The sequence below is a fragment of the Eulemur rufifrons genome, chromosome 27 (assembly GCF_041146395.1).
Source record: "Eulemur rufifrons isolate Redbay chromosome 27, OSU_ERuf_1, whole genome shotgun sequence".
Lineage (NCBI taxonomy): Eukaryota > Metazoa > Chordata > Mammalia > Primates > Lemuridae > Eulemur > Eulemur rufifrons.
The window spans coordinates 33,701,890-33,722,155 of record NC_091009.1 but is presented as its reverse complement, the minus strand read 5'-3'; the positions used below and the strand labels follow the sequence as shown (position 1 = coordinate 33,722,155).

The 20,266-nt window shown below is 47.7% G+C and overlaps 1 protein-coding gene across 4 annotated transcripts; it reads left to right on the top strand.

The window, feature by feature from the left end:
• Window positions 1-324: 324 nt before the first annotated feature.
• LHX9 (LIM homeobox 9) lies at window positions 325-20,020 on the top strand. 4 transcript variants are annotated; one of them, XM_069459529.1, is made up of 6 exons: window positions 325-352; window positions 5,468-5,586; window positions 7,503-7,705; window positions 8,825-9,180; window positions 14,924-15,126; window positions 19,326-19,382. In XM_069459529.1, the coding sequence occupies exons 1-6, from the start codon at window positions 325-327 to the stop codon at window positions 19,380-19,382; spliced, it is 966 nt and encodes a 321-aa protein (XP_069315630.1). The 4 variants fall into 4 exon arrangements, with proteins under 4 accessions (XP_069315630.1, XP_069315628.1, XP_069315629.1 ...); XM_069459527.1 differs by lacking the exon at window positions 19,326-19,382 and adding an exon at window positions 16,364-16,612; XM_069459528.1 differs by lacking the exon at window positions 325-352 and having other exon boundaries at window positions 4,973-5,586; window positions 19,326-20,020.
• The last annotated feature ends 246 nt before the right edge of the window (window positions 20,021-20,266 follow it).

Below are 20,266 nucleotides of genomic sequence, written 5' to 3'. Positions count from 1 at the left end.
CCCTGGCCGCCGCCTCCGGCCCTTGAATCGAATTCAGTTTTTGAAGGAGACATCTGACATCTGGACCTCAAGGTAAGCTCTCTGTGGGGCTTGCCCAGTCGCAGCAGTTTTCTGCCCTCGGAGTGCGCTCGGCCGGCGGGGGAAGCTCAGGCTCTGCTCCAGGTGGCGTCCTTGCCCGAGGTCTCCGCGGGGGCAGCGGCGCCCGTGCGCCCACCCGGCGGGAGGAGGTGCCTGGGGACCCGGGCCGCACCGCCGGCTGACGCGCGGCTTTTTTCTGCCAGTGCAACCACCATCACGGCGTGATCAACCCCTTTGGCTCCAAGAATGCTGAACGGTACCACTCTGGAGGCAGGTGAGTTACATGCCAGGTTCCTCCGTATTTCTCTGTCCCTTGGGCTGGTGGCACGTCATGTGAAGGGGTGTGTGCTTCTGTGGATACGCGTGTGCGCGCCTTGGTTGGGTGGAACCAAGGGGGGAGGGTGTTTGTCTTAAAAATTAAGCGGCGCTCCGTAGGCTGGCAAATACACAGTCTCCTGACAGGCAGGATTCCTGAAATCTGCGTTTCTGTCCCTTTGCCTTTCTCTTGAATGTCTTTGGCATTCCTCAGGATCCGGAATCTGGGGCACCAGGCACGGGCCAGGCAGAGGTCACAGTGCCACTGAGCCTTAAGTAGTCAGCGGCGTGAAGAAGGCGCTCCGGGTCCTGCGGGGAGCTGCTGCGGGTGTCTCCTACTTGGAAGGGATGCAAGGGGCAGAGAAGACACCGTTTCTCGCTCGTGTAGGGCTTCACTGCAACCTGGTTTCACGCACATTTTGTTGTTGTTGTTCAGTCCTAACCCAGCGCAGCCGTTTCTGCGCGTGATCTCAGCGGACGCAGTGCGGGGCTTCTTCCTTATTTCGGGGGGGCTGAGGGCCGGAGGCGCAGCCATCTCAGGTAAAAGGACTTCAGACTCCAGAGGCGCGGTATTCTAGACTTGGCAGCTGCTCCGCTGGAGAAAAATCCAGGTGCTATGGAGGACGGAGGTTTGGAGGGAGGCTTTGCAGGCGCAGAGGGTGTGCGTGGGCACAGAGCCCGCGAAAGAGCAGGGCCCTGGCTAGGGAGTCGCGCGTGTGAGAGGCTGGCAAGAGTGAGCAGCTAAGGCACGGCCACGAGTCCCCCTTTCCAGGCAGCAGAACTCCCTCAGCCCCAGCTCTGTTTGGTTCACTCCCATTTGTCTTGAGGGACCCCCCCCCCCCCCGTAGGACTGAATCAGAAATGCGTCCGTGTGGCAGCGCCAGTTTGGACCTGCCAAACTCCGTGTTGGGGGAAGGTTTGCACATAGAGAATCTCTGTCTCCAATGTCAAGAGAAAGGTCCCAGGACCTCCTGGCCATCTCTCGCCTTCCACCCCGTGCAGTCCAGGCATCCACAGCCAGGTGGCCCCGTGCAGAGCCCATGGTTCCCAGCCCCCAGGACGACACTGACTCCCCCCTTGGACCTTGAGGTGCTCACGACAATGACAAAAGCTGGTCATTGTTTCAAGAGCTGCACCCTTCAGACCAAAGGGGCTCCTCAACCAGCTTAATAGGGTCCAGAGGAAAGGTGACCCCTTGCCCTTTCAAGGGCAAACTCAGAAGCACAAGACCATGACCTCTAAAATACAGGTCTAAAGAGACCTTGAGTCACCTATGTCCTCAAGTGATGCACGTTTTGCTGGGTTATTTTCCTCTCTGAAACCTCAAGTCTCCGCTGCCACCCCGGGGAGTTCCACTGGCCCTGTCCCTTTGTCCAGGTGGACCTTCCTGAGCTGGGGACAACTCTTTGACCTTCATAGAGATTCTGGGATCCTGAACTCTCAATCCCAACTCCTCTGCTCCACTGGAGTCCAGCTGCCTGCTTTCTGAAATCGGCAACGGTAGCAGGCTGGGTGCTGTCAGAATAGAAAGGAAAGAGAGCTTAGTAGATTGCTCATGCTCAGCTGTCAGAAAGGGCAACCCTAGGCCAAGGATCTGCCCTCTTACTCTTAGCAGAGCTTTGAATTTGGAGGGGAGACCTGAGACCTGTTCCTGGAGCCTGCGGAGTGACCCTGTGCACCTGCCCATTGAGTGGGGTGGGGGCTCAGCTGCAGGAGCTGAAAAAGTGAACACTCCAACTTTTACAGAACACTTGCAGGTCATTCAGCTGGGAGCTGGCAGAAGGGGGAATGTTTTTTTGTCCAGGGCCGCCAGGCTCCAGCCCCTTGCCAGAGAGGTGAAAGGAGGCAGAGCTAAAAGACACTCTCCTTATTTAAAGTGCTTATTTAAAGACCTTTGAGAATTGGGGTGGAGGTGAGGGGATCTTAGGCAATCTCTCAGGGCTCCTAGACCGAAAGAAGTCACACCCAATTCTTGGGGCACCCCTCGTCCCTCAGTGGGCTTCCTTCCTAGGAACTATGAGAGGAGGCAGGGCTGGAAGGATGCGGAGCTATTTCTGCAGAACTAACAAGGACCTCCCAAACTCCAGAAGGCCCCTGGCACCACCCTCAGCCTTCTGCACACTTCCCGCATCCAGTGAGAGGGAAGAAACTTGGCAATGCTGGCACTGGGTGCAGAAACTTAAAACCTGAGTTTTATAAGAAGGAGCAGGCGTCGCTGGGATTCAGCTCTGAAGCTGACTGCAGAAAGTGCTCTGCCTGCTCTACCTGGTGGATGAGTAACAGGTATATGTGGAATAGATGAGCGAACGAATGATTGGAGGGCTCACAGGGGTTCCGTGCTTGGCTTCCCTGGGGCTCTCCACAAAGTTCTGTTTTTCCCTGGAGTTGTTACATTTTTCCTTCCTGTAGTCTCCAAAGTTTTATCTCTTGCTAGGAGGGAGTGGTGTTCTTGGGTTCTTTGTTGTTGTTTTTGCTGAGCTGGACTAAAATCTAACAGCAACCAAACCTAATTCCAAACGCCCCATTTGGTGTATGGGGGAGGGTTTAGTGCAGAAACTAGACAAAGAGGGTTGAGGTCCTCAGTTCACTTTTTGCTTAGAGCTTTCTTGGGTTACTGGATGTTCTCAGAGACCCCTCCTCCTCCTCCTCTTCCTGGGCTCCGAGTCAGTGTGGCGGCTGACGTGTGCGAGGGCAATCTGCCCCTTTGTGGGAGGACCTGCTGTCTCTGAAAGGACTGCTGCCCCCAGCCCCTCCTCAGGGCCCTTCTCGTGTGCACGTGTGTTTGAAAAGCTCATTGATTTCCATCCAAAGGGGCTAATTACATTACTTACAGTAAATAGCAACCCTGCTGCCAGGTAGGGCTGCCAAAGTGTGTGCGGGGAATCTCCAGCTTAGTTCACTTGATTGGCTTCATTTTTGTGTGAAATTGTGTTTTATGAGCTGTATTCTGGCACCCGGAGGACCTTAACAGCGTCCAGTCTGCAAATAACATTATTTTTGACCCTGAGAAAAAAGGAGGGGAAACAGTGGAGTCTTGAGTTTCATGGAAGAGGCGACGCTCCGGGCAGGAAGTGGGGCTGCCGCGCGGGGGCTGCGCTCCTGCGTCCTTCCTTCTCCCTCTTCCATTTCCTTCCTTCCTCCCTCCCCCCCGCTCATTCTCTCCCTTCCTTTTTTCTTCCCTTCTTCCTCCTTCCCTCCCTTCATCTTTCCAGATTTGGCCGCAGTTCCAGGCGGGCTCCCCCGGGCCGAGGGAAGCGGGTCGGCGGCGAGGGCTCCTCCGGGTACCCGGGATGGTCGGGGACGCGGGCCCGGCAGTTCCCGGAGTCTGCGGGCCGCGGGGGGAAGCACAGGGGACCCGGGGTCCTCCTCCCGCCGGGTGAAGCCGGGCTGGTCCCTGCCGCCGCGCCCCGCTTCGGGCCCCCAGGGGGGCTCTGACCATTGAATGAATAGACAATATCGGAGTATTGTGGACACTTTTAATGGGGCCAGGGAGGGGCCGGCGCCAACAGGAACAGAGGGCGACAGAACAAACCCACCCCTTGTGAGGGGCAGGTCTGCCACTCTGCTCGTCAGTTCTCACCTTCCCTCCCCCACAGCGAGGAGCCCCTTTCTCACCCCCCCCCCCGAGTGTGCAGGGGCGTCCAGTCTTTACAAGCCCCCGTCCTGCGTGGGTAGTGGGAGCAGCCTGCGAGGGGGCCAGTGCCCAGTCTTGGGGGGCCGGGCGCCAAGTTCCCAGGGAGCCCCGAGCCACAGCCCACGTTGACAAGTTTCAGATGGGACACTGGAGTCTCCCGCAGATTTCCTGTAACCCGAATTGTGTAAGAATAAACCTCCCCATGGTCAGGGTTCAGTTTAAATCCCAGGGCGTACACGTCCACACCCTGTCCCCTACACTCTAATTTTCTCGAAAATCTTTTTGCAAAAAGTAACCCTCAGAAACGTAGGCTTTCCAAATGCTCTTTCCACTTCGGAGGAAGCTCCAGAGCCCAGTAGGGCCGTGGTGTCTCGGGGAGGCGAGGCAGGGATGAACTGTCAGCTGCTTTTAAAAAGCGGGTTGAGGAACGAGCATTATCTCCTCTTCAGTGACGTGCTTAATTTCCACCCAATATTTATGCATTTTAGGTGATAGTCTTGTAGGCTGGGCATGAAAAAGTCCACAAGGAGGAAACCCAAAGTTTGGAACTGATATTCCGTGTGCCCTGTGCCAGGGTGTGATCTTGAACTCAGATCAAATAGGCCGCTCTAGGCCTCCCGCGCCAGGGCGGGGACAGTATGGTCTCCTTTTCCCCTTTAAAACATGACTGCTGGGAACTCTTGGAAGGCTGTGTGTGTGTGTGTGTGTGTGTGTTGTGGGGAGGTAAATGCCCCCTCCCACTACCTCCCCCTTCTCTGTTCCCCCCACCCCTTTGTGATGTTTGTGCCCGCTTGCCCATCACCAGGGGGCTGAGAGGAGTATGACAGTCTTTGTTGTCTGAATAAAAATCCGTGGCAGCTCCGGGGAGAGAACTCCTCCTACTAGATTATCAAAAATGGGCTGGCTTTAGTCTCTTAACAAATTGGACGCAGCTCAGGCAGGAGCAGTCCCCAACCCAACCTGCCGGCACTGGGAACTCGCAAGCAGCCAGGGACCGCTGAAAATAGCGCTTCTTCTTCTTTCTTTGTGTTCAAAACTATTTTCTTTCTTCACCAGATTTTGTTTTCCTCCCCCCGCTGCAGTTGTTTCCCATTAGTAACTCGATCTCTCGGAGCAGTGAGATTCGCCTTCTCCGCCTCCTTCCCCTCCGCCCGTGTGTTTGTTTTCTGCCCATCTCCGTCAGGGAGCCGCCGGGGCTTTTCCTCCTCCCCCCGCTTTTCAGCGTTTCCCCCTCCAAGCAGACCGATTTCCACTCTGTCTGCTCCTTTCTTCTCCTCTCTCCCCCTCCTGCCCTCTGTCCCGAGCGTGTCGCGCTCCCGCACCGCGCCGCCTCCGCGGTCCCTCCGCGACTTCCCTCGGATGAGCCGCGCGCCCCGGGCGTGCGTATGGAAATAGTGGGGTGCCGAGCAGAAGACGACGCGTGTCCTTTCCGCCCCTCAGCCATGCTCTTCCACGGGATCTCCGGAGGCCACATCCAGGGGATCATGGAGGAGATGGAGCGGCGATCCAAGACCGAGGCCCGCCTGGCCAAAGGCGCCCAGCTCAACGGCCGCGACGCGGTAAGGAAGGGCTCGGCCGCGGCGGTACCGGCCCCCTGCGCGCTCCGCAAGCCGAGCTCGATTTCCCCGGCCGGCCGGGCTCGGGGGTGGAGGGTCGCAGGGACGTCCGCTCGAGGCCGGCGGGTGGGTTTTCTCCCGTCCGCCCTAGGTCTCTGAGGCTGAGAGACAGCCCCCTTTCTGACTTGTCTGCACTAACGAGACCCCGAGCTCGCTACCCTTTATCGCAGCCGTTCCCGAGCGAGCAGGGCGAGCAGGGGGTGGGAGGAGTTGTTCTCTTCTACAAACCCAAAACTCCGGTCTCCCGTCTCCCTTGATTCTGGGGTGCCTCCCCTGCGAGGGTCGGCAGCCGAGGACAGGCTGGGCGCAAGCAATAGAGGACTGCGCGCCGCGGAGGCGTCCGGGCCACGCTGGAGCCCGGGTGGCCTCAGTCTCTGGGCCCGATGGCCGGACCTTTGGAGTAGATGCGCTGGGCCAGCTGCTCCTGGCTCGGCACCCCTAACCCAGGGATTGTCCGGGTCTCTGGCGTCCGGGTTCAGTCTCTCTACCGCACAGGACTGCGATTTAGGTTCTGGGCCAGGCGGGTGTCATGTATGTGCAGGGGAACGGAGGCACCAGTCCAAACGCAAGAACTTTCTGACCTTCAAAAGATCGAATCAGCTACTACTGTTACTACTATTTATAGTAAAAGTCAGTCCTCTTAATGAAGAAAACCAATTAGTAATCTAAATGTTTCCCTTTCCTTCTTACTAGCGGGAGGGGGAAAACTACAGAAGTCTCCGGAAATGATTTCAGCTACACAGAGCTGTGTGGGTCCTTGGGTATCACACCGGGAACTGCGGCTCCAACTAATCCGGAGGCTGCTCTCGCCCGCTCAGCGGCGTTTCGGGTCCTGCCAAGTAGCCCAGTCGGTGGACGTGTGGCTACGTTTGCAGCATTAACCCATCGCGGGCCCTGGTCGGAGTAAAGGACTAAACTTTACTTTTCCAGGCCCGCCAAAGTTTTGAGGGGAAGTCCAACCCATTTCTGCTAATCTTGAGGAAAATGTCCAGCGGTTAACTTCTTTTTCCCTTTGGTGGTTATCCTTTTTAAAAATAAAAAAGCAGCAACCCAAATCCGAATTTCGCAGCGGGATTGGGCTCATCAAGGTGAGGTTTACCATCCTTGGTCGCGTCAGTGGGGACCCAGGTGCAAAGGTTAACCTGGACACTAAGCAGATTTGCAGGACAAAGATCTCCGTGCGTATTTTGACACCAGAAAAGAGGGACTGTATGGAGGGAACCGGACAATGGATCCTCTTTGGGAACAGCCACTTTGCACCCGTGCTGGGGTGAAAAGACTAACAGCCCTGAAAATTAGGGAACAGCAGAATATGTCAAACATACCTTAATTAAAGCAATGTCAACTAAGGTATGAACACAGGTATAATAATCTCTTTTTTGCTTTGCATTTCAACACTGCTTATAAGAATTTAGAGAAATAGAATTGTAACACTGTTTGTTCAAAAACAATCTGTGCTAGTTCAAATTTCCTTTCCACTCCCCAATAATTCCCGTTGTTTTATTTTGTGTGCGTTGAAAGCCACAATTTTTAGCTTGTAAGTCTTTGAATTCTTAGCACCCACCGAACTATAGTCAATACGCTCCCAGTCCTTTTTAAGCCAGGCTCAGGATGGCCGGGACGTCTTTAGGTTAGTAGTCTAGGGGGGACGCGTATGCGGGATCAGGCAGACGCGGAAGAAAGGGAACCAGCCGCAAATGTCCACCCCACCCCGCCCCCCGCCACCCCCAGGTCTGCCTTCGCGCTACCGCCCGGGGCCGCCGCGCTCCCTGCAAGCGCGGGGCTCGCTCTGCCTGGGGAAAGGAACCCGCGTGGAGCGGCGCCGGCGCCCCCAGCCTCGCAGTGTGCTTGCTTTGCAGGGCATGCCCCCGCTCAGCCCGGAGAAGCCCGCCCTGTGCGCCGGCTGCGGAGGCAAGATCTCGGACAGGTACTACCTGCTGGCCGTGGACAAACAGTGGCATCTGAGGTGCCTGAAGTGCTGTGAATGTAAGCTGGCCCTCGAGTCCGAGCTCACATGCTTCGCCAAGGACGGCAGCATTTACTGCAAGGAGGATTACTACAGGTACTCCCCGCCCCCCACTTCTCACGGCCGGGTACACCTGCCGGGCCACCTACCGGAGCCTGGAGTCCCCTCTTGGCTCCCCCATCTTTTGCCCCTTCGGGGTCCCGTTATCATTTCCGCAGGGAAACCCAGGGCACACGCCTTCTAGCTGCAGTGCCCGGGCGGGCGGTGGGGCTGGTGGGCGCGACGCCAAGGTGTGCAGTGGGATCGGCGAGCACCTCGCGCTCCGGCGCCGCGCAGCTCGGTTGGCAGAACCCGGGGAAATGCTGGGAAGAGTAAACTAGGATGTGTCGCCGTCAACCGAGACTCGATCCGTTTATTTATTTATTTTTTTCTTCTTTTTTCCGCTTACTACGAACTGGGCAAGTTCCATGCCTTGGAACTGAGCTGGGGGCCCGGGCAGGAGCACCTGGGTGTTAGGGGTTTCGCGGGTGGCAGGAGACCTTGCAAATACCTATGAAAAGGAATAAATGCCCTTGCGGAAACCAAAGCCATTCAGTTCCGAGTTCCTTAACCGCCAGTTAGAACCGTGTCCGCCAGACTCTCAGCGACGAGCATCTTTGACTCTTCCCAGGTGCATTTCCGGACCGGGAAGGGCAGAGCTACGCGCAGGTGACCCGCCCCGCTCTCGGCCTAAGCGCGAGAAGCGGTTAAAGAAGAATATACTTTCCTCTGCAAAACTGGCATTTTTCTAAGGCTGTGTCCAGAAGCTTCCCCGCACACTCACACATCCAGGAATAATAATACCTTCCTTCATTTATAGAATAGTTTCTAATCAATTAAGCGTTTTCAATTGGCGTCGCAATTACGCGCTCTGTTAGCTAGTGCAGGTTTGTTTGCTTAGTGTTTTGTTTTGTTTTTGTTTTTAATCTTCACTTTACAGAAAAGGAAATGGAAGCTCAGTTGCCCGGTTCTTCTGACTTTAATGTAAGGGATTTTTCTTTTCTTTTCTTTTCTTTTGGGTCTTGGTCACCAGAACAGGTCAATGAGCAAATAAAATTGATGCCAAAATGGGCCCCCACGTCCTGTCCTCCCGGAGCCTTCCCAGGTCGCAGTCTCGGGTGGGAGATGGCTCTGTCTTGCTTCCACCAGCGCCCTGACTCGACTGTTTCCTTCCAGAAGGTTCTCTGTGCAGAGATGTGCCCGCTGCCACCTTGGCATCTCCGCCTCCGAGATGGTCATGCGCGCCCGAGACTCCGTCTACCACCTGAGCTGCTTCACCTGCTCCACCTGCAACAAGACTCTGACCACGGGCGACCACTTCGGCATGAAGGACAGCCTGGTGTACTGCCGCGCCCACTTCGAGACCCTGCTGCAGGGCGAGTACCCGCCGCCGCTGAGCTACACCGAGCTGGCGGCCAAGAGCGGCGGCCTGGCCCTGCCCTACTTCAACGGCGCCGGCACCGTGCAGAAGGGGCGGCCCCGGAAGCGGAAGAGCCCGGCCCTGGGGGTGGACATCGTCAATTACAACTCAGGTGGGCCCCGCGCCCCCGCACAGCCCGGCCTCGGCGGCCCTGAGGAGGATTCTAGAGCTCCTGTCCCACCCGAGGTCTTGCAGCGAGAGGGAGCTTTGCCCAGCGCCCCCCGTTCTCCCAGCTCCCGCGCCCTCCGCAGGAAAGGAGGGAGGGGCCGGAGGGGGAGGGGAAGGGAAGGGGAGGTAGGGACAACGCTGTATTTAGGTTGTGGCCAGAAACACATTCATAACCACGGGGCTGCAGTGACTTCCCCCAACAGCCTGAGCCAAATCCTTGCTGCCCATTAGTTAATGAGCCCATTAGTTTCTGGCTCCCAGTAGGAGCAAAACAGCCCCAGGGCAATTCCTTTGTGGAAGCCAAATTATAGATCCTGGAGGAGGGCTTCCTAAATCCTGAAGGAAAAAAAAAAAAAATCTTCAGAGCCCAACCTCATTCTGTCTAAGGGGGGCAGAGGCTGTGGTCAGCAGCCTGAAGTTAATCAGGAACATAGTTGGCAAGAGTGTTGAAAACCTAATCCCTGATCTTGGCGAACAGCAGCTGTAGGGGTGGGAATCGTTCTCCACAGCTGAGCTGGCCTGTGTCTTCCCCAAATCAGAGTGTCCGTCCAGCGGCTCATTCTCTGTGTGATAGACCTTCCAGACGTGCAGACCCTGCCAGCTGAGAGAGCTCCAGGTCAGGCCCCCTGAAGAGGCTTAGCTGCTCTGCCGTCCTCTACCAACCTTCTCTCCAAATTAAAACCAAAATGCAGGCACAGACGGAGAGCATACTTTCTTTCTTGCTTTGGGGACACACCTATCATTTATCAATGTCTCTCACGTGCATCAATTTCCCATTGTTGGTAGTCTGCCCCCTACTCCCATCCCCCAGGTGAGGATGGTGACAGGCCCTGCAGACCATAATCTCACTCTGAGCAGGACAGAAGCTCTTCTTGCAAGTACCAGCCACTGGAAAAAGGGGTTTCAGAAAGCTCTGGATAACTTTTGGGGAGCCTAAGGACCTTAACTGATCTGACTTCTTCCAATGCCCTGGCCCAGGCTTGGCTGGGAACCTCAGTGAGCAGGAGAGTCTGGGAAGGGCAGACCATTCTGTTGGAAGGGACCTTGGGAACTGTCTCGTGGCAACCTCACTGTTCCCATGAGCACCCCAGATAGCAAGTGTGGGCACCCGGAGCAGGGATCTTGCCTGTTTTTCTCTTCCAGTCCCCAGTGCCTGGCATGTGCCTGACATTGTTGCTCAATGGTGAGGGAACAGTGTCCAGCCGGTTAAGTGATTTGCCCAGAGTCATACAGCCAGTGTGCGTATGGAACTAAGGGTCCTGCTCTGAGCTGAGAGCTTTCAGGGGAAGCCACGCAGGCTGAGTGGGCGTCCCCCGGACTTCTGCTGGGCTCTCTCCCGGGGTTCTCGGCTGCAGATCTAACTGAGGAGGAACAGGCAGTTCTGGGCAGGCGCAATGGCAACGGGCAGGGTCGCAGGGAGAACGGGGACTGGGGAGCCCAGTGCTGGCTGCCCTTGTCCCTAGGAGGTTCAGCCCAGGGTCGCTGGACAACAGGAAGTGCACTGGCTGGCTCACTGTGGACCCTGCCAGGGTCGGTCTGTGTGAGGGCAGCCAGCACAGCGCTGTGCTGTGCCAACTCTGGGTGGCGGGTTGCGCCCTGGCCCTCGCCCTGCGCTGGGGCAGCGGATTCGCTCAGGGGCCACCTCGCCCCGCGCGCTGACTTCATCTCCTTTGATGCGTGGTCCCGGGGGCAGGGCAGGCAGGCCACTGATTGTTCTTTATTAATAGAAGATGACATCGGAATCTCGAGCCACTCATCAAGGCCCTACTGCCCTAATGAGAGAGAGAGAGAGAAACACATATATAACCAGCGAGTTTTGGGAGAGAGGGAATCTCTCAGCTGGGATAAAGTCCACAAGGTGGAGATTTCTAGCCAAAAGGCAACAATCCTGGCCTTTTGCTTGTTTATTTAATCTAATTAGCTAAATTTGATTTCACCTTGGATCTTACTTTGTGTTAGAAAGACCCAAGGAGCCCTGAGAACAGAATTTAGCTTCTCTTACTTCTCTGCAGAGAGCTAGAAAGTAAAAATTTATTTCTTAAAAATAATGAAAATCGCTTTCTGAGCTACTTATTGCTGCTATGAATTGTTGAGAAGGTTGGTGTTGTCCTGCTCCTGCAGGAGAGGACAGTGGCCGAGGCCCCCTTAACCCAAAGAGTTTGCATATCAGGACAAAACCAACCGGATGCCTCTCAGTGGGCTCCCCCTCCATCCCCTGTGGGCCTCACCCAGAGATACGAGTAAATAGAGTGTGTGTGTGTGTGTGTGTGTGTGTGTATTTAAAGATTAGTTGAAAATAATCTAGATTAACTGGTTTAAAGATGCCTGACCAGAAATCAGCCCATTATTTTAAAAAGTGCTTATGAATTGGATGCTAATTTGTTACAAAACTAAGAAAAGAAACCCTTCAGTAAATTAAAAACATATTAAACTGTAGAAAATAAAATGGACCCACAGTTTTAAATATTTTAGTCTTCTTTGGATTTTATATTGCCATCTCTGCTTAAATGTAAACAAGTGTCATAATGGGGAATGTTGATACTAAATCAAGTATAATTTACACAGTGATATGTTTTTTAAAATGCACAGAGAGCAGGTTTATGATTTAAAGCCCCTCAGAGAAGATGTGAAACTTGGCAAAGGTCAGTTAGTGCTGGACCTAAGGCAAATGCCTTTTAATGAGAATATTCTTAATTTAGTTTATACCTCTGCAAATTAATCAGGCAGATATTTAAGAAAGAGACATGGAAAGTTTATCTGAAATGCTGGATTGAAATAAGGCCCTCCAGAGGTGAAAAGAAGATGCAGTTTGGGATAGGCAGATTCTGTTTGGGTAATTTGGCATTAATTGAGAGACCAAACTTTTGCCATTTCTCAAAATCTGCTTTCCTTCAGTTCTTTCTTCCCATTCAGGCTTCAGACTCCTGGTTGTTAAACTAGCCTGGCACTGACCCCTAGTGGCCTTCCCTGGATCAGAGAATTCTCAGCAGGCTGTGCACGTTCAGCACAGAGACTGGCTTTGGGATAGGTGACTATCTCCTATGTGAAAATAAAATATTTAGATCGTCTTACTATATCATACCAGATGTGTACTTACAGGTAGATGTTTAAGACAATTTTAAGAGTTATTTCATTGCATAATTTGGGGAGAAAAGACCCCTATAGTTTTAGAAATAGACCTGAGGAAACACAATAATTTGCAAGTTTACATAATTCATTTGTAGTTAAATGGAAATAATGTAGCATAATGCACTGAGTTACTCTGTAGAAGAAATAGATTTCCCTCTCAAGTTGCATAATGTGTGATAACATGGTCACAGGAAAATCATATATAGTACTGTTAAATAAAAATCTGACAACCTATTCTCCTTACACATGGAAGTGTGTACTTGGTGTAGAAATGAGGCCTATAATTGTATTTAATGCACTCAAATACTCTTCTGAGTTTTAAATCCAGCAATAATGGATATAGAGTGCATATTCAAGAAAGAAATTTCATTTTCATCAAATAGTACTATAATTATTTTTCATAAACTTCATTTTAAGAATTGGTGATTATATAGTTAGGTTGGGAATCATATTCATTTATAAAAAGTATCACTTTGAGGGGAGAATGGCCAAGGGCATTATGTCGTCTAAGTGTAATACTCACTTTGATGTGTTGTTCAGGAAAAGTTACATGTTAGTCGCATGTGATAGGAATGAAATCTTATTTGAAGAAGCCTCCAGTGACTAACGTGTGCTTCTTTGACCACTTTGTTGTGGGGATGTTTATACTCTGGTTGTGAAATATAGCTCAGTTTACTGGAGATAAGTATAGTTTTACAGTAGGTCATAGAGATGCTATTTCATCCATTTGAGGATATGAAAGTGCAATTCTGTAGAATATTTGAACTTGACATAGCCCCACTGGGATGAAATAGGATAAAATGTAAAGTATACTCCCTGCGTTATCTCTGGGTATATGGTTACTTTTTCTGGTGGAGTTTAAGAAGCCTAATGTTCAACATTTGAATGTATATCTGACTTGGGTTCCACTTCAAGTTGATTTAATTTGGCATTAATATTCACTTGTAATTTTATTGATGAACAAAAGATCCAAAAGCTTCACTGAATGCTTCTTGAGCTCCTGACCCTGTGTTTGACTCAGGGGATCCAAAGGTGAATATGATATAGTCTTTTCCCTCAGTGAACTTACCTGCTCTTTTGCCAGGTGTCTTCTGGAAATACAAACAAAGGAGACATTAGTTCATGCCTAGTCTTGTTACTTTGGGAGGAATTTCCTGTTAAATGAGTTTTGTATGTGGGTGACCTCTTGGTTGATGACTCTAAAACTTCTCTGTTTCTATAAATACGCAATTTGCTGAATATTTTTTAAAAAGTAATTCTAACCGGAGCATAGCAGGCAGATAATATTTTATCAAGCAGAATGGAAGACCTCATATCAAGGGATGCCTCACTTTTTTTAAGATTCAAGTTTCTTCCCCTTAAATGACATGATCAGATTGACTTTCTATCTTCTATTACGATGCACCAAAATGCAGGATGATTGGATCTGAAGAAAGTATTTAAAGAAAATAATGGCCATGCCCTTTAATTTGTGAAGTTGGCTGATTCAGTAAATATTTAGCACAATATTTTCATTTGTAATTATATTTCCTATCCAGAGCCAGGAGATTATTGGGGACGATGACTTTCTGGCTGGTTTCAAAGACTGGGATTGTTTTGCCCTTGGTGCTGAGAAAGGCTTTGCAAGGGGAGAGGAAATGCCACCCTTTCTCTGCCAGGCCAGCCATGGGCACAGCTCACATCCCACTCACAAGCCTCTGGAGCAGCAGGGACTAAGAGCTGAGGCTGGAAATAAGCACCATCAGTGCCTCGTAATGTGAGCTGTGGGGAGTGCTTCAGGCAGAAACCGAGCGAAGAGAAGTCTGGGCTCATTCCCTTTTAGAAATATTTATTAAAATCACTCCAGGGGAAAATATTTTCTTTCTGGTATAATGCTATAATATCCAGTTATAGCTAAAAGCTCTCAAAAATAATATTCTTATGTTTACAAAACAAACTTGCAAATTCTTAATTCCCACCTTCTCCCCCTTTCCCAGCCACTTTCTTCTTCCTGTTTGAAAAAGCTCCAGGAATAAGGCTCAACTCTGAAACTGATTTAGAGTCTTCCTTAGTTGGTAGGCTCTCAGAAACTTTCAGCCTTGAGAGAGCTGAAACATTTGCTTGCCATATCCCTTATGACAAAAAGCAATGCCCTTAGACACTATATCTCATTGCAGAAATACAGACAAAACGTAGAGTCTCAAAGAAACTGTGTGTGAGTGTGGGCAGTGGGGGGGCGACACTCATAACTATATTAGAAAAAGGTTTCTTCTTTTGACTCTTGGAGGTCTCTCTTAGTCCCACATCATTATTTAGGGTTTGTTAATCTTCCCCAATTTTTCTAGCAACCATTAAGCAAAAGAGAGGATTTAATTAATATTTTTTTTCCGTCACATAAGCTTCAGTTGTATCCACATTATCAGACTAGTTTGGCTCACTTTGGCAATTCTTTCTTCATAACTGGGTCGACAGCCTTTTTCACGAGTGCCTTGTTGTCATAGTAGCATCAGAGTAGCTGCCATAGTTCCAGCTAATGCAGAAATTTCCGCTGAGCAGTTTGTTCACTGTCACCGCCACAGGTTGTAACGAAAACGAGGCAGACCACCTGGACCGGGACCAGCAGCCTTACCCCCCCTCTCAGAAGACCAAGCGCATGCGAACTTCCTTCAAGCACCACCAACTCCGGACCATGAAATCCTACTTCGCCATCAACCACAACCCGGATGCCAAGGACCTCAAGCAGCTCGCCCAGAAAACAGGCCTGACCAAAAGAGTTTTGCAGGTAAGACACCTTCATCTTTGTGCAGATATCTCCCTTCCCCTTGCCAGTAAAAACAGTTCTCTTCCCTGGTTAGCGTGACATGGATATTTCTTATACTGCTTCTTAGTAGTTGATCGCAGTTATCTCCCCAGAGGGTACGCTGAGATGCTGCAGGGGCTTCCTGGAGGGTGCTCAGAGACCCCGGGTCTTTTTAGATGCAGCCACGTTCCCCCACGGATGGGGAGATGGGCCCTCCAGAGCCAGCACAACTTGCCTTACTGCTGGGTGAATGCAAGTGATGGTATTTGCAAAGCTGTGGCTCTAGAGATTTCCATGCACATTAAGTTCAGTGCACAGACTTACAAGGGACCTGCTAGCACTGTCTTGCTTCAGCAGACTCTTAGCCTCACTCACATGCTGTGACCTTCCACATTCAGCTCCACCCTTTTTTTCAACTCCCAAAAGTACGGTTAGTGTCTCAGCAACCAACTGGAGCAAGTATTTTCCCACCTTAACAAACCATAATTAAAAACTACATACTGGGAGTTGGTTTTGCTGTCCAGTTTCTCTTAAGCTCATCATGCTAAGAATATACAGCTCATGAAACTATAATGGGCTGCTGTGAGTCACATGGGATCTTCTCCCACTTCTTAATGGCAAATAGCAGGCGTTTTCAATTCTGCTAAGCAGCTTCAGGCTGTCTGAGGTCTGTGGTCTGGGAGAATTTTTCCTATGTGAAGAAAACGTCCATGGGTCAGACTCTCGAATAGCTTGAAGTCTGCGTCAGGGATGTGCATTTCAAGAGTGAGTCTCACCTTGCCGCACTGTTAACGCCCTGCTCTCTCCTCCCCCTCCTCCTCCTGCAAAGTCAACAGGGGAGGAATTAGGGGCTATTTTCCTCCCTGTATCCCTGGGCCTGCCTTTCCGCGGTGTGTCCAGCTGAGCACCAGCTGTCTGGAGGGGCACCTACCTGTTCAGGCCAGGGGGTGGGATACGCGCAAGGGAGAGAAAATGCACCGGTAGTGTTGCTTGAATTATTCTGTTTTAAAAGAAAGAAAGGAAAAAAAGCCCCTCCCCTCCCAAGAAAAATACACAATTATATTTAAAAGGAGAGGCATATATCAAAAAAAAGAAAAGAAAGAAAGAAAATTAAAGAAAAGGAAAAAAAAAGAGTAAAGAAAGAAAAAGGAAAAAGAGAGACAGAAAGGAGACACAAGGGTGAACCTCGGTAAAGACGTCAACTGGGATTGGTTTGCAGGTTTGGTTCCAAAACGCACGAGCCAAATTCAGAAGGAACCTTTTGCGGCAGGAGAGCGGGGGCGTCGATAAGGCGGACGGCCCTGCGCTCGCGGCCCCCGCGGACGGCGCGCTCAGCCCCCCCGGCGCCGCGACCACCCTAACTGACCTGACCAATCCCACTGTCACTGTGGTGGCCGCCGTGACCTCTAGCGTGGACAGCCGCGACCCCGGGAGCCCCTCACAGACCACCTTAACGAACCTTTTCTAACATTGGTTTTTTTTTTCCTTTTTTAAAAAAAAAAAAAATTCTTCTGCTTTTTATTATTATTCTAATTATTATTATTTTATTATTTACAAGACTTTTTTTTTCCTTCTGACCCACAAGATATTTGGGGAATAAAAAAATAACAGCTTGGTGTGTACCATCTGCAGCCGCTTGGCCAATGAGTTTGCAGGTCCGTCTCCTTCAAGGGAACATATTCTGTCTGCAAAGTGTATTCGCATTTTTTTTTTCCTTTAATTCATTAGGTCTTTCAGTCGGGAAGGGGAGTTTTTGAATCATTCTTATAAGTGCCTCTTAAAATTGTATGTTACTTATTTCCAGAATCTCGAAGAAAAAAATAATGAGTGATATTATGATGGGCAAATAATCATATTCCCAGTTAAATGATTAGGGTAATAAAGAACCAGATAATTAATTAAAGAGTAATTTTTAAAATCTTATAATTGTACGTGTGATTGTGGAATTTTGAAAACATTCCTTTTTTTTAAATTTTAGAACTGAAAAAAATGTTTTGAGTATTGCTATTTCTTATCTGAGCTGTTAATTCAAATGAGGAATATGATTAAACAAAAGCATTAACTATAGCAACTTTAAGTAGTATGGATTAATTAGGTGGGAAATCTCTTCCAGGAATGTGACTTTTCTTTCTCTTAGGGATGTACAACCTAAAAAACTTTTTACTTATTTGTTTTTCAACATTTGAAAATACTTAAACTTCCTGTGTATCCATGAAAATTCTACATACAATCTGAAATTCTATACTTTTACCCTCCTAGAGCAAAAAAACAAACAAAACAAACAAACAACCCCCCCCCCCAAACCTTCTGAAACCATTCTTCTAAATTACTTTTTTTCCCAGGGAAAATGGAAATAAGCAAAATATAATTTTTTAAGAAGTCAAAAAAGTGGTATCATTTAATTAATAGCTCTATTAATTGGCTTCAGCTGTACCATCATATTGTATCTGGCATTCTATATGAATAATGTTAAAAAAAAAAAACCCAACCTGATAGACTAATACTAACAATGAGAATTCTTTGGTTTTGTTTTATTTTGGCACAGGTTGACTTAATGTGTCAAAAATACCCTTTTCTGACATTAGAGATTTGAAGTTATTAGTCTTAAAGTAGAAAAACTCAGAAGCCTTGTGGATGCTGATCTGAATATATTTCCTAGTTTACAGTAGCATTTTTTTTGTTTAATTTAAGCTAAAATCTTAATGGTCTGGGCAGTGGTGAATGTTCATCTATATGCTTCTGTTGTAGTTAAATACCAATTAGATTGTGGATTTCCTAAACAAAATAAAAAAGAAGTCAAGATATATGTCTTGCTTTAGTGGATTGTTAAGAATAACTTTGCACATATTCTCCACTTCTTGGACCCCTTAAATCTCCTCTGGTGGTCTGAGTGGCTATTTAATAGATTTTAAAGGTGTCCTTCTGGCTGTATAAATGTGTGGTTACATATTGACAGTTCACTGCCCACATTAAAGTGCATTATTGTAACTTTTGCTCAGGGTCTTTAGAAAATTAGCACAGAAAGTAGCTTATTTTTTAAAAAAAAGATGATGGAAGATAAGTAAACACTGTAACAGAAGAAAGGTGTGATTGCCATTATATATTTAGCAAGTGTGGTTATCATCTTATATGGACCTTAAATCTTGACTTTTCATATTTCTATTACACTTTGGGCATTTACCACTAACCAGACCAAACAACCTTGGTAAGGCTGAGATCTTATTAATACAGTTTTACAGGTAAAATATTGACACTTATAAATTTTGTTCTTTGACAGAACAATATATGGTACTATAGATCTACTTTATTAAGTAGACTAATTATAACTCAGTTCTCCTATGTGCCTTATGATATAACTTGGAAGTAAGTTTGTGAAAAATCAGGATATATGTGTTGTTTGTTAAATTAACTGTTTGAAGCCCTTTTGACACCTCACTAGTTTTGTACTGTTTCACTTCTTATTTCTGAAACTCTTTTTATGGTGTATCCTGTTAGAGGGACAGACATGTCATAGAAAGCAGTTGTGCACTCTTTCAAATATAGTTGATGAATTCAATAATCTTATATATTGAGCTTCGTGTTTATAGTACAGTAAGTGGTCTAGCAAAATTGTCCATGTTTCTTTGTTTATTGATAAATGCATTGTATAGAAACTATTTCCCCTAAATATTTATGGACCAAACAATTGTGATATATCCTATTAAATTTGTGTGAATAAACCATTTTGAATCTAAGGAGTTTTATTTCCCACCAGTTTTATTTAAGTTTTAACTGTAGTAGTGTGTTTCCACTATCTACATGGAAAAGCTGTTAAAATGGTAATACAAAATTAAAAAAAAAATATTAAACATACAACTAGTTTTTAGATTTTCAAACTTCTGATTCATATTAAATGTACACACGGTTGCACAGGCAATGTAATTCAGCCTAGAGTTACCTTTAACTATATTTGCTCATAATAAAAGTAATGCCCCACTGATTTGACTCAGGCCAATTTTTAGAATAAAAAAAGATAATTAGCAGATAAAGTAATTGCATGGAAAGAAACCTTAAATATGATTAAGATTTCATGTTAGGTCTATTGAGCACAAATGGATATTTGTAAATCTAAATAGAAATTGCAGACCCCTAAAAGCCAAGTTGCTCTGTAGTTAATAAATTGTCACTATGATTTTTTTCAGGGAGAACAAATCTTGGGGCATTACAGCCAAACATCCCGACGTTTGAAAATTCCCTAAAGTATTAAAAGAAGGGGAAAAGTTTGATCGGAAATCCACTGCAGTGAAGACAAAGACACTATTAGGTTATGATAATCATACATTTAAAAATTTATTGAGCCAAAAAAGAGAGAGAGAGAGAAAGAGAGAGAGAGAGAGAAAGAGACTTAAATGTCATTTATTGAATGTTAACAAAGCTTGTGTTCTTTATGGTGTCTAACACTAATGAAGGCTTAAAATTATGTGGTTTAAAACAAAATCAGATAAACCTTGTATAAAACAGAGCAACCTGACAGTAATATGCCCACCCCATATTTGAAGAAAATTATTACTGAAAAAAAAAAATTCCACACATTTGTCAAGCACAAATAGTTGTAAAATAAAATCCAAAAACATTCATTTCACCTGCTTGCTAATGTGTATTAGTCCTGTTAATGGCATTTTCCAATTGTAAATTCAAAGAAAAGCTATCACTCATTTAAGAGTATAGGGATCAAAATCCAGTACTTTTAGTATCATTGTTTATTACTTCCTTTTTAAACAGAAATCTGTGCATGCACATCTGTCACCTCTAGTGTACATCTCTGTATGATGACTTATCTTTGCTGTTTCTTGTATGATAAATAGCTTTCACTAATAAACATTTTATTTGATGCAAACATAGTTAACTTTATGTTAAATACACTGTTGAAATTAATTTTGAACCCTGTCTTAAAGAGGCAGCACAGTACATTGACAACTTGCTGTGAAAAAATCCAAACAATATAGCGAGGTTAAATTTTAGTAATCAAGGATGAAAGTACTTGCTTGGTTTTTAACTTTTCATGACTTATTTTCATTAGTTGTATTCAATTGACACATGGATTAAAAACAAAAACAGAGTAAACCCAAATTACAATGAAAGT